The sequence below is a fragment of the Lepidochelys olivacea genome (assembly GCF_965140295.1).
Source record: "Lepidochelys olivacea isolate rLepOli2 genome assembly, chromosome: 7".
Classification (NCBI taxonomy): Eukaryota; Metazoa; Chordata; order Testudines; family Cheloniidae; genus Lepidochelys; species Lepidochelys olivacea.
The window spans coordinates 99,530,216-99,544,399 of NC_140417.1; the positions used below are offsets into that span (position 1 = coordinate 99,530,216).

At 41.5% G+C, this 14,184-nt stretch overlaps 1 protein-coding gene across 4 annotated transcripts in view; it reads left to right on the forward strand.

The window, feature by feature from the left end:
- Positions 1-1,878: 1,878 nt before the first annotated feature.
- The window catches only part of TCERG1L (transcription elongation regulator 1 like), a 258,114-nt gene continuing 245,808 nt past the window's right edge, over positions 1,879-14,184 (forward strand). For all 4 annotated transcript variants that reach the window (XM_084635656.1, XM_084635654.1, XM_084635655.1 and 1 more), the window contains exons 1-3: positions 1,879-2,353; positions 4,549-4,695; positions 5,578-5,758. In XM_084635656.1, coding sequence (XP_084491782.1) covers positions 2,054-2,353; positions 4,549-4,695; positions 5,578-5,758 — 628 coding nt within the window. In that variant the 5' untranslated portion in view covers positions 1,879-2,053. The remainder of the gene's footprint in view (positions 2,354-4,548; positions 4,696-5,577; positions 5,759-14,184) is intronic.

A 14,184-nucleotide genomic window follows, 5' to 3' on the forward strand; every position in this document is an offset into this window, starting at 1 on the left:
CTGGGCTATTGTGTAGATGGTCCTGTGCCTTTGACAAATTCCCTGATGGACGTGGGTTCTGGGAACTAAATATCTTCTGCAAGAGAGATAATGGAGGGAGAGGGGAGCAGGGAGATTCAGTCGCCTTGACTGGTGGATCTGAAGGAATGTTCGCCAGCCCTAAGCTCTCTCCTGCATGTTTTTGATAGGAAGGAGCAATTTCCCGTTGTTCATTTTGTTAGAAGAGGTGGGCCTCTCTAGGATACTGAAGACTTGTCCTCACACAGGCGCCTTCTCTACAGCAGTATCTAAAGTACCTCAGCCCAAACTTGGACACACTCTAGGGGCCAGGGTATCTTTGCTTTCTATTGTAATCTTTTCCTGAATTTCTTCAAAGGCACTGTACATTCTAGTGAAAACTTAGTTCTTGGCCTGTTTGCTGTGTCTTTTTTATTTGATTTGTATTATGGTTTAATATTGTCCTATTGTTCATGGTGCTATACAAACAAAGTACGAGACAGTCCCTGTCTCAAACAGTTAGTAGTCTAAATAGACAGACACAGGATAGAAGGGAAAATGCGTAAAGAGATGAAGTGGCTGTGGCAGGTCAGTGGCAGAGCCACTACGAAAACCTAAGAATCCTGAATTCCCATCCAATGTCCTAACCGCTGGGTGCATTGCCTCTATCAGTAACTGTGGATAAGAGTTTTTAAGATCAGCCACTTGTTGGTAAAAATGTTCAGTGACTTGTAGCAATGTCCAGTCCCCCAGGAACTTAGCACTTGCTTAGAAAATTATAAGCAGGTGTGTTAAAAGAGAAAATCTCTGCATCAAACCCAGACTACCTATAACTAGAGCTAGCTAGAAATTTTCCAGTAGAAGGTTTTGTTTTGTCTGTTTTGTTTTCCCATAGGGAAATGCTGTTTCATCAAACCATTTATTGGCAATTTGGCAATTTTTAAATTTTTTTTATAAGGGCAAAATGTTTCATTTCAGGGTGGCATTTTTCAAGTTCTGAAATGACTTCGGTCAAATTTTCTTAAACATTATGTAATATAACATGTAAAGTCAAAATCAGAACAAAACATTTCAATTTTGGCGAAACAAAACACTGCCGTTGACCCCCCCAACAATTTTTATGATCACCCCAGCAGGAAATCTTGAACTTACGTTGATGTTTTAACTTTTGTTGTTTTTCTTTCCCTGGAATGAAATGAAAACACGTCGCTATTTCTGTGAAAGGGAAATTCTGACTTTCCACCAGCTTTACCTGTCACCCGGTTCCTGGGGCGGTGATCAGCCAGGGGGTTCCTGGTGGGCAGGGTGGAAAGCCCCTTTGCTCAGTGCCTGGGAGCGGTGTTCTCCTGGGAGCAGGGCCCCGCCCCGCTCGCGTCCCCTTCTCTGGGGAGCTGACGGTGGAAAGGACCGAGTGCCCAGCGGTGTCCCCTAGGGGCACCTTCAGCCGGGTTATCCGGGTGTGTGTGTGGGGGGGGGCGCTTCTATTAGAGCTGGGACAGGGCGTCCCCGCCAGCCCCCTCTCCCCCTGCTGCCTCCCAAGGCAGAGGGGCGGGCTCCAGGCTTTCCCTGCACCCCTCTGAGGCAGCGGCCCTCGGTGATCCCCCCCCCGTTAGCCCAGCTCCCCTCCTTTACACATCTCCCCCCTCCTTCTTTTTCTCCCACCTCCCCCCCCCCCCAGCCCGCGGACTGAGAGGCTGCCCTGGGCTGTCCTGCCGTCCGCACGCAGAGCGGGAAGGAGTTGGAGGGGACGTTGCCGGAGACCGGCCAGCTGCGCCCCCCGCCCCCGTAGGTGTCTCCTGGCGCGCTATGCATCAGCAGAAGGGGAGGGAGGACTGGGCAGTGGGCGGAGCCTGGCAGCAGCCGCCCCGCTGAATGGAGCGGAGTTGCGCTCGGTTCTGGTGTTGCCGCCGCTGCTCCAGCCGCCAGAGCTAGCGGGGGCACGGAGGGGCATCGCCCCCTCGGCGGAGCTGTCCCGGTCCCGCTCCCGCGGCTGCCTGCCCCTGCGCGTCCCGGCGGCGAGCCCTGCGAGCGGAGGGACGGTACCGTACCATGTAGAATGCTCCCGGTTCCGAGAGCCAAGCGGCAGCAGCCTCTCCTCTGGCAGATGAATGCAGAGCCCCCACCTCCTCCCTGGATTTGGATGGTCCCGAGTGCGGCTGGGGTCTTCAGGATAGGTGGGGCCGGGGTGGTGCCCCCTCCACTTCTGCTCTCTTCGCCGCACCCTCCCCACCCTGCTCCTCTGCTCCAGGGGCTTCCCGGCTGGCAAGTCCCCTGCGAGTCTTTCCTGCCTCTCTCTGTGCCCTCTGCGCCAGATCAGCGCCCTGCCGTGCACCAGTATCCTTTTCTGGATGGGCAGGTAATGAATGCGGTTCCCCGCTCCTCCCTTCCCCCTCCCTGTGCCCCCCCCCCTTTCCCGATCGGGGTGTTGGACTCCCGAAGTGCTGCTAGAATAGCACAGCCGGCTTGGTCCACGCAAGTTCGTGCGTGTCATTTTCAGGGTCAGTAAAAAAAGCCACGCTCGTGAGGCGCTGGGTTGGGGGGGGGCGCAGAGGGAGGGGATGCGGTGATGACTGCCTGGGCAGAAAGCCTAGGACAGAACTTCTGCCTGCTGTCCAACGCGCGGTGGTGCTGAAGTTGCCCCGCACAGCCCTGGTTGTTGCAGACCCACACGGTTTCTGCGCATCCGTTAGTAACTGTCTGCACCGTCTGTGTCAGACTTCAAAGGCAGGGGGAACCCGCATAAACTATTCATGGGAATTTATTTCGGATTCCGGACGTGTGGCTTCGTACTTAAGCCACATACCCTGTGTGTTTTTACAGACTTGTGTGTCTGAAAACGTATAGAACCGCAATCCCTGCGGTCAGACTCCAGTGTGCTAGGAGTTAATGTTCTGTTAAGTGTCTGGGCCGTACAGCTGGTCAATGGCATTCCACAGTTTGCGGGAGTTCGAGTGTAAAAAGCTGAGGATTGAGAGAGCAGAGATTGCGTTGATTGCGTTGCAAAGAGAACCGTAATGCTGGGGCTGAGCAATGAACAGATTGCTGGTTTTGGTCGGTTCCAAAGTGTATTTGTTCCAGGAAGAGGCATTTATTTTCCATAGAAAATCATCTTGTTTTATAATTGCTGCGAAAGAGCAGGCTAGGAATAGCGTTTATTATCCCCATTTAAATAAGAGGAAGATGAAGATATAAGGGTGTCTTTCATTCAGCCAAGTAACTCAAGCCTGTCTCTCCTTCTTGCTTTAAAACAAAGTTGTCTTGCCATTTTTAATTTTGGCCTACTAGAAGAGATAAGGCATTGATTGATCACCTGAACAGTCCTATTTTTATAATGTTTGTGAATGTCCCATAAGGCTTTTCCAAGATCCATAATATATTTTTTTAAAAAATACAACTGGATGCAGTTGCAACATGTTTTTATGTTGTTGTGTCAGGATGCTGCCACTAGAGGTATTTAATGTCCAGGAACTAGATTTTTTCCCCTTAATGTTTAGAAACCTGCAATATTTGTTTCTTAATAAAAGAAGGGGGTGGGGGATGGCTCATGCACTGGCTCATTAAGGCTTGTCTTGTTCATCCTTTAATCCTCTGATCTTTTCCTATTTGCTATGGAAAAAGCAGGCTGGTAATGAAGGGGCACTCTAACAATATAGGCCATTAAATTCAGTTCTCCTATTTTGATTTTTATAGATAGATATACAATAGACGCTAAGATGTTTTGAACCATATTAATGTAAGCAATACATCTCAGTGGTGCTTTCTGATACATGTTTCAATTATTTGTCAGTATTGTAAGGCCACTTAAAATTAACTTTTGCTGGTCAGCTTTAATGGTCATCTTAAATTTTAATGTATTAGATATTAATAGCTATGTTAATTTCATAGTAGTTTAGCACTTCTGTTGTATTTTTAATGCTGTTTCACATAAAACTTTGAACTTCATAATCTTAGATTAATTTTATTTAGAGATTTCCAGTCAAGCATTTTAGCTATGAATGTCTTTTGGAACTTAATGATTTGAAAGAGGGTGGGCAGGAGAAAAAGCTACATGCTCTTGTGTTTAATGGAAGAATAACATCAATTATTTTGAAGTGGGAGGAAATTTGATTGAAATGCAGAAATGTTTCTACAATATCAATATATTTGTCCAAAGAACTCAAGAGTCAGGAAATCACATATTCTGCCTTGTCTTTGTTTTTTCCATTGCCTCTGGAGACAGAAACACACACACAATCTTGTATGATGATGTTTTCTATTTATATGTGATTTTTTTTTCCAGTACATTGGTGATTAGTAATAGCATTGACTAGGTACTCTAACTCTGAGCCTTCTATTTGTAGATTTCTATAGCAGTTTAGCTTTGAGTGGCACACAATACATATGAGACTGAACAATAATGCTTTTTTAGAAAACCCAATGTTTAGACTAAAGAAGTTGCTAAATTAAATTAGTTTGAAATTCACTTTTTAAATGCAGTGTGTACAAACTTTGGTTGATTTATTGTAGAATACTTTTCATTCATTTAATTTTGTAATTTCTTCTTTTTTTAAGTGGATGTTTGGAGCTCATTCTCCAGTTATAGGATTTTCACCTTCTTCTAGTGTGGAATTTGTTCCTATCTTCCCACATGTATACACATCTACTGTTCCACCTCATGCCAGGAAAAATTGGAGAGATAAGAGACTACCTAATTGCAAGGTAACTCTGAGCTTTACATGGGACATTTTTATATTAAGATCTTATCATAACAACTGGAAAACATTGAGTTTTGTAAACTGTGATGGCATGGACAAGGTCAGCAATCTGTCAAGCAAAAATCCTCTCGAAAAATTAATGCTATAAAAAGTTGATCACTAAATAGGCTGTTTCTGAAGGTATAAATCAGCAGTTCTCTTAAATAGTGAAAAAGACTAAAATAGCTTTAACATTAGTTCTGTATTAAGTCAGGTAAAATATGTTTGTACCACCAAAAATAATTGGTTTTGATGTGTTTTCCATATTTTGGCTACTTGCAACACCTTGCTATTGACTGCACATTTATATAAATTTGTTAGAAATGGACTCAGCAGCTGGAATCCCGTCAAAGCTGAAGTCAATGGGAGTTTTGCCATCAACTTCAGTGAAGCCAGGATTTCACACAGTATTTGCAACCTCGGGCCTTGAAAATTTAAGCATATGAGTCACTTTTTCACCTCCTCCATCTCTCAGCCCTCACTGGAACAACCTTGGGCTACCAAATGTTGTAGATACATTTGTTCTGCCATAGCTGTCTCTGGGGTAGGATTGGCCTTGTTCTTTCATACTGTGGGGTTTGGATTTTTTTTTTGGCAGTACTTTCTAAACTGGATAGTCCCATTATGAGCTAGTTTGTTTGTTAGATAATCACACCCTACCAATAGTTAGGAAACATAAATCAATCTAGTCTTATAAGACCATTTGTGATTTGAGACATGATCTATGCTACAAACGTGTATATATAGCTATAAGAGCTTGAATCAAAGACATAAAAACCAGGAAAACAATAAGCAATGAAACTATGTTGTCTTCAACTTCAACATACTTTTTATTTATCCTTGGCAGATATATTTAAATAATGCATTTGCTCTGGATTCAGCATGGATACATCCTGAGGAATCAAGAATCTTCCAGGGACACGAGAAGCCTCTTTTAATGACAAATCAAGTAGCTATGGCTATATCTAGGCCAGCTACTGCCTCAAGGCCTCTTCCCACGGTGGTGTTAACACCTCAGCCGATACCAGGTTAGTAATAAATAACTGTGAACACTTTTTTTCACTATGCATTTTCATTCTATTGATCTTATTTCTCTCTCAGGCAAAATTCCCATTTTGGTTGTAACCTTGATAACAAGGTCCAGAACAAGAACATTTCACCTTTTATTTAAATTTTAAAAATGATGTCAAAAGAGAAAGTATAAACTTGTGGAAAATTAAAACCCAGATTCCTTAGCAACCAGCAATCCCACTCCATTGACCTACGGTATAGCCAGCCCAATGATGACTTGGTTTATCTTCAAAACACACTAATGAGATTGCTGACATAATATTTATTGTGTAATTTTAACATCAGTTGCCTATTTTTAGAATTTGATATAGTCTGTGTATAGACAGTTAGTTATTAATAGAACACTAACTGATCCATCAGTTCATTAAAACTAACTTATGCAAGATAACATGCATGAAATAAATGCCATTAATCTACATAAATAAGTATGTTACAGTTGCCAGTGGTCCAATAATATATGTGCTATAGTATAAATACTATAATTTATACCTGGAAAAGGTCAGAAAATGTATTGCTGCAAAGATGGATGTGACTTTTCACGAGTATTTTGTTGTATTGATCTAACACACTGGCTGCCCCATAAAAAACACTAATAAACAAATAATTAGAATAAAGATAATTGAAGCCCAAATGTAGGTACTCACATTAAAAAACAAGATACATTTTAAAACAAATGTCTGTCTTACTGAGATCAAAGCTAATGCCATTTTAAATAATGGCAAAACCATAGCTGCCCCCAGCCTTCATTATTATGGAATTGTTCTTAATCTGAAACTGTGCTGTAGACAGGTAATTTTCTACCTTCTTGTATTTTCTCAATTTTCTGCGACATGTAATACGGCAACATTCTTTTGGATAATGCAGGGATTCATTATGAGGGGGAAAATCCATGTTCTGTCTGTTTTGCCAGACTCTCTTATTTTAATTATCAATTAATCTTATCTAGCGTTTAGGAATTAAGCAGAATATTGCAAATGATTTCTGTATTTCAATTGTTTTAATAATACTTTACAATAAGCTGCCTTCTGTTCTTGTCACTACTAATTATTGATCAACTTTAGTGCTGTTCAGCTTTCCATAATGGATGATAGGGACCACAAATAAGTATACCGATGGGCAAAACAATTATACTGCTTATGCATCGCTACCTGGATGACTTTTACTTAATTTGTGTCCCCAAAATGTATGCATTGTTTGAAGTTTATATCTGTAGCCTGCTGCCATGTTGATGGATACTTTTAAAAATGCCTGATGGAGTGTATTTGGAAGTAAAATACTGGTTCCCACATGCATTGCTGGTCTAGGAACTGGTAGCATTGATATTTTTTCCCTCTGACTTCTGTCTACAAGTACCTTCCATACACAAAGAGGGCCTACTACTGTAGTGCTAAATTAAGTAAAACTCACATTAATGTAATCAAATGTAAACTTCTGGAGTTAGTCTGCTCCAGATTCCACTGAAGTCTATGAATGGGATTTTGAAAAGCAGCAAAATGAATTAGGTGCCTAACATACTTAGGAGCTTTTGAAATTCCCACCCATTAAGAAATACCTTCCCGCTACTCACCCCCCTCCTCCGACCCTCTGTTAAGTTTATTTCTATGCTGGGGACTGGAAATGCCATGTTTGCATTTCTTGGAGTTTCTTCATCATTCTTTTATCAAAGGTGGATTTGGGCCATCTACCTCTATGGTTGTGGATCCCCCCAAGATCCTGGACCATCAACCAGAGGCCTGGGCCATCTACACTAAATTCAATGAGGAGTTTTTCCTGAATAAGTACCACAGGATCAAGTCTACTCTTAGCACTCAAATAGACAAACAGGGTCAATCCTCAGCTGGAATAAATCAGTATAGTTCCACTGACTTCACTTTCTCAGCTCTTGTTCTTGTGCTATGTGTCTGGCAGAAGTCTCCTGATCATGCTGAGTTTCTCCATTACAAAATCACTCTTCCTTCATTTAGTTGTGCCATCTTCTTAGCTCTACTTCTGCTTCCTCAGTGAATCTGATACCTACATTTCCAGCCATCTTTGGAGTCTCTCCACAGGTCCCTTCCTGCCTTCCCCTATACCATCTTCTTTCTCTGTCACGGCATGCACCATCATCTTCTCCAAGTTGCTCATACACATAACCTGGGTATCATCTTTGACGGCCCTCTCAGGCCATGTCTAAAACACATTGATACTTCCTACACAATACCTCTAAAATCCAGCCTTCCATCTCTCCAAACAGCTAAAATTCTCTTCCAAATTGTCCTCATTTCATGTTTTGACTATTGTAACCGCCTCCTCTCTGGCTTGGACTACTGCAACTTTGCCCCCCTCAAGTTCACTCAAAATGATCATCTGCCTGGCTCATTGTTCTGCCCACCTCATGCCATCAGTGCTTTCAGTGGCTCCCTTTTCATCTCCACATCAAACTTAAGCTTTTTGAGTTAAATCCTGTCCCCACTGAAGTCAATGGGAGTTTTGCCATTGATCTCAATGGGGTCAGGATTTCACCTCTTTGTGTTCACCTTTTAAACCCTTCACCCCATTCAGTGATGCTCCCCTAATAACTTATAATGATGCCAGCCCCTGCCTTTATTTCTGCAATGTTCTCAGCCTTTACTATCCACCAGTCAGCTTCACTTTCAAATATCTTTGCACTTTCTTCTCTTTTGCCCTTTATGCAGAAGGAAAACTCCCTGGTATAATTAAATTTAACATTCCTGTAGGGGAGAAAATTCCAAATAAACTCACAACAATAGCTTTTAACTTCAAGAAGGGGCATTACACAAACATGAAGAAGCTAGTTAAATGGAAATTAAAAGGTACAGTCACAAGAGTGAAATGCCTGCAAGTTGCATCGAAATTTTTTAAAAAACAACATAATAGAGGCTCAAACTAAATGTGTACCCCCACCAAAAAAACAATAAGAGGATCAAAAAAAGAAACAATGGCTAAACAACAGAGTAAAAGAGGCAGTTAGAGACAAAAACACATCAATTAAAAACTGGAAGTAAAGTCCTTTTGAGGAAAATAGAAAGGAACATAAACTCTGGCAAGTCAAGTGTAAAAGTATAATTAGGCAGGCCAAAAAAGCATTTATAGAGAAACTAGTATAAAGACACAAAAACTAAAAGTGCATCAGAAAGAAGAAATCTGCCAAATAATCAGTGGGATCACTGGACAATTAAGGTGCTAAAGGAGCACTCAAGGAAGACAAGGCAAATTAATTCTTTGCATCGGTCTTCACTGCAGAGGATGTGAGGGACATTCTCACATCTAAACCATCTTTAGGTGGCAAATCTGAGGAACTGTCCCAGATTGAGGTATCAGTAGAAGAGGATACAGAACAAATTGATAAACAGTAATAAGTCACCAGGACTAGATGGTATTCACTATTGCTTAAATCAGCCTCTGTACCAGATGACTGGAAGGTAGCTAATGTAGAATTGATTTCTTTTTTTTAAAACTCCAGAGGTGATCCTGACAATTACAGGTCAGTAAGCCTAATTTCAGTACCTGGCAAATTGGTTGGTTGAAACTGTGCTAAAGAACAGAATTATCAGACACATAGATGGATATAGAATGTTGGGGAAGAGTCAGCTTGGCTTTTCTAAAGGGAAAGTATGCTTCGCCTATCTGTTAGAATTCGTTGAGAGTATCAACAAATATAGACAGGGTGATTCAGTTGGTATAGTTGTACTTGGACTTTCAGAAAGCCTTTGACAAGGTCCAGCACCAAAGGCTGTTAAGCAAAGTAAGCAGTCATGAGATAAGAGAGAAGGTCCTCATGATCAATAATTGTTTAAAAGCTAGGAAACAAAGAGTAGGAATAAATGGTCAGCTTTCACAGTGGAGAGATGCAAATAGAGTCTCCCAAGAATCTGGGACCAGTGCTGTTCAACGTATTCATAAAACCATATGGAAAAAGGAGTAAACAATGAGCTGGCAATGTTTGCAGTTGATAACTTTTTCTTGAGTAATTTTGTAAGCCCAAAGATGACTTTAAAAAGTTACAAAGGGATCTCACTAAATTGTGTGACTGGACAACAAAATGGCAGCTGGAATTCAATGTTGATAAATGCAAAGTAATGCACACTGAAAAACGTAATCCCAGCTCTCCATGCAAAATGATGGGGTCTAAATTAGCTGTTATCACTCAAGAAAGAGATCTTGGAGTAATAGTGAATAGTTCTCTGAAAACATCTACTTCTTCACACAAAGTACAGAAGAACTCATTGCCAGGGGATGCTGTGAAGGGGAAAAGTATAACTGGGTTTAAAAAAGAACTAGATAAGTTCATGGAGTATAGGTCCATCAATGGCTGTTAGCCAAGATGGTCAGGGACATCCTTGCTCTGGGTGTCCCTAAGCCTGTGACTGCCAGAATCTATGACTGGATGATTGGTTGGATTACTTAGTAACTGTCCTACTTGGTTCATTCCCTCTCAAACGTCTGGCTACTGTTTGAAGACAGGATACTGGATGAGATGGATCCAGTATGGCCAGTCTTATGTTCTTATTATCCATTCATCCACTGCCTTATTTTCCAATTCCCTTCTTAAAACTCACCTGTGCTGTGATGCCTACAAAACACTGTCTACTGACTATGGCTATTATAGTGATTATTCTTCTTTCCCTTCCTTTCTTTTCTTACTCCCTCGTTCTTATTAATTTACCCATCCCTGCCATTTCTCACCCTCTTTCTACCTTCAATGTAAAAAAAATAATAAAGAAAAATAACAGAGTTTTGCCAATTCTTCACCATATTCATTTGCTTTTATGTCTTCCTTATCCTCAACCCTTCATCTGTTTTGTGTCTTTTAAGCCCTCCAGGATAGACATTTTCATTTATCTGTAATTTGTACAGCGTCCATCACAGTGGGGCTCCAATCTTATTTAAGGTCTGTGCATGCTATAACAATAGATGTTGTCACTGTGGAAATCAATAGCATTCTTCTGAAGCCACAAATGTTGTCTAATCTTTCCTGGACTGAACTGTTGGAGCATGCACACAACAAGGAGGTTGAAGGGAGATGGGGAGAAGGGGAATGCAAAGGCCATGGCTAGTGTGGGCTCTGAAAACCTGCTGCAAACCTTCTGTTCTCTGTATCCTCTCTAGCTGTGGCACACAGCAGAGACTTCTATCCACTAGGAAAGCTGCAATGTAGGGACAGCAAATAAGGTTTGCCAACAAGAAATGGGTGTTTGTTTTCTCCGCCATTTGATTTGTATGTGTACAGTGTGATATTTTCTGATAAAAATCTAATCTTTCCTAGACTAACTATGAACTCCTGGGCGTTGGTAAATGCTAACACACATAATTTGGCAGTTACACATACTAGGTACTAGAAGGTATTATTTGTTCTGAAGAAAAGTAATCGTTTATTATTCCCTGGCAGATAAAAATGGATTACAAAACCTTATGCACTTACAATTTTATTTAGCTAAAGAAAATAATGACACATTATTTTCTCACCCAGAAATGACCGTTTATTTTTTTTTTATTTCCACTAAACAAAGCAATATCCTGTATTTTATGTTGGGGATACAGTGTCTACATCTTTTTGCAAGGAAAATGATTTATATTTTTTTCTACTACATTGTGCAATCTGCCATATGGAACAAAGTCATGGTTGGTTTGGTATGAGTTGGATGTGCCTTCTTTTTCTTGTATAGCTATCTCGTCCCCACTTAGGTGGTGAGACAAGCCCAAAGCTGTATGAACACTGTTTCATATCATTACTATTAAAATTATTGAAATTGTTTTAATGTTTCAAGATTATGGTTACAGTTTGTTGGCAGGTTTGCTTCTCAATCACTGTTTTGCAGGCAATGTTCCTTTTTTTTAAAGTAGTACACTTTTTATTAGTGTTCAAAAAGGCTTTCCATAAAATCTTGTAGAACAAGGCTTTCATGTAGCATGCTGTGAAGGTGAAACGAAGAGTTATAAATAGAAATGTATCTTCATTATATTAAGAAACAGAGTTGCTGCTACTTAAGTAGAAGTAATATATTCCATTTTATGAAGTATCCCGAAATACTTGACTGCTGATTACAATCAGTACAGGCAAAATGTACAAATAAACTCAAATATATAGCGAGTTACAACCCCTCATAGCCTGTTAAGAGAGAATGCAGATGCAATGTTCCTGGGTGCCAACACATTGGGCTGTTCTTGAGCAACTGGACAAACAGTCATCAAGGCAGTCTGAGAACCTGTGGTACTCTGACATGTGGAGGGGCTTCAGCTGGTTTGTTAGATAGATGTAATGTCTCAATCCACCCATCCCACTAGAGCTGAGCAAAATTCTGAGAACGTCCACATTTGTTTAGTCATGAAATATTTTGGCATTCCTGAGAAATTTTTGTTTTGGATTGTAAAACCTCAGTTTGTCATTAAACTGTGTTTCCCAATTGTCTTATGGGAGTTGTAGTTCTGGCCCCCATTCTCTCATCTGGACCAAGCTCCCTGGCCAGACTACACCTTCCATAATGCATCTAATCATGTGGCACCTATGATGCAGAAGAAATAGACTGGCCCATGAGAGAAAATGTTGGCCAGAACTCCCATTTCTGTAAGGCAATGTGACTGTAGTTTAATGTTTTTACAACTGACTTGAGATTAAACATTTTTGATCAGTTCCAAATTTTTCTAATGGAAAATCAATTTTTTTCAGCAAAAGGAAAAATTGTTTTGATGAAATTGCATTTTCATTTGCAAAATCATTCCAATGGACAATTCCTGACTAGCTCTCCCATCAACACACTGTGGCTCAAAGAAGCAAATCTTCTGCTTCTTTCATCTGCTTGAAGGGAAATATCCAAACGGATGTCCTTTTTCATATTTGGTAAAGTATGCAGAAGGCTTTAAGATCTTTAGATGGAACATCTTAATAATAGATGTTGTTTCCAGCCCCTCTCATAATAATGTCACTATTATTCCTATTCTAAGACCCCATCTTCAATAGGTTATAATCTTGCTGACTCTTTTGGAAAATTTTGACTAATATATTTCATCTGTTTCCAAGAACAAAGATAGGGAAAATACATTGTCTTGCCCATGTTAAATTCTAGTGACCTTTTCTTTGAACAGTTCTAACCTCCATGCCTTAGACCATGGACTTGAAATTTGGCAAAGGAGTGTCCTTTGTTTCAGGGGTATACTCTTTCCTGTCCCTGTAAAAATCTGCCCAAATTTGGCAAATTATAAGATTTTGAAAAATTGCAGTTCACACATGCTCAGTAGAGATTTTTACATTTTTAGTTGCTAAATTTCCTGAAGATTTGTTCTCCAATGAGCGTGATCCAGCCTTTCAGTTGCTGTTATAGGCCATTCTGGATCCAGGTCTGGGTGGTTAAACTGAGAGCAGTGAGCCTGTCTGTCCTGTGCTATCAATGAGCTTGCTGGGCCCAGGCAGCATGGTGGAAGAAATGGCCTGGTTCAAAGGGGGATAACAGCCAGATCTGCAGGGGGAGGGGAGAACGGAGTAAATTGGGACAAAGAGTTTATGGATGGGGGTGGAAACTGGGACTGGCTGGACAAGGAGATTGGGAGCAGAAGGAGAATAGTACTGGCTGGGCAAGGAGATGACAATGAAGGGCAGAACCTGGAAGTTGGGTGCAGGTGTGAGAGACAAGCACTGGTTGGGCAATGAGGATGAAACTGGGAGATGGAAAGGAAAAATAGAGTGGACTGGGAGCTAGTAGGTGGAGGGAGACTATAATTAGATGCGGACCCATTGCAGGGGGAGAGATTGCAACTGGCTGGGCAAGGAGATTGGGACTAAGAACCAGTGGGGCAGAGTAAAGACGTGAGTGGGCAGTGGAGACAGATTTGAGGAATAGCTAGTATACTGGGGGAGAACTTGATGGGCTGAGAATAAAGATGGGAACAAGAACCTGGGACAAAGACATGGGGAGTCTGATTGGATGAGGAACCTGGTTGGGAAAGGGGTGATTGGAGGCCAGTGTGGTGGTGAGGAAGAAAGATCCGATGAGGAACCAGGAAGGAGAGAACTGGGACTGGTGGGAAAGGAGGCTGAGAGTTGGGGGTGAGGAGAGGAGACTGAACCAGGGAATCCAGAGACCTGAAACTAGGACTTGCTATGAAGAAGATGGGAACTTAGTGGGATGAGAAGCTTGAGAAATTGAATTGGGACTAGCTAGATGAGGAGGATGGGACTGGGACAAGGAACCAGGGATGGAGAAGAGACAGGAATAGGACAAGGACAAGTTGAAGGAAATAGAACAGAAGCAGTCATGCTGCAGGGGAGGGTGTTGAAATGAGTAGAAGTCTGTGCCCATTAGGGAGCACTAACTTCCAGAGCCTGGAATGGAACCCATGATTCCTGAGTCTCACCGTTCCTCTTCTGTCAGCAAATATCTGTGAAACT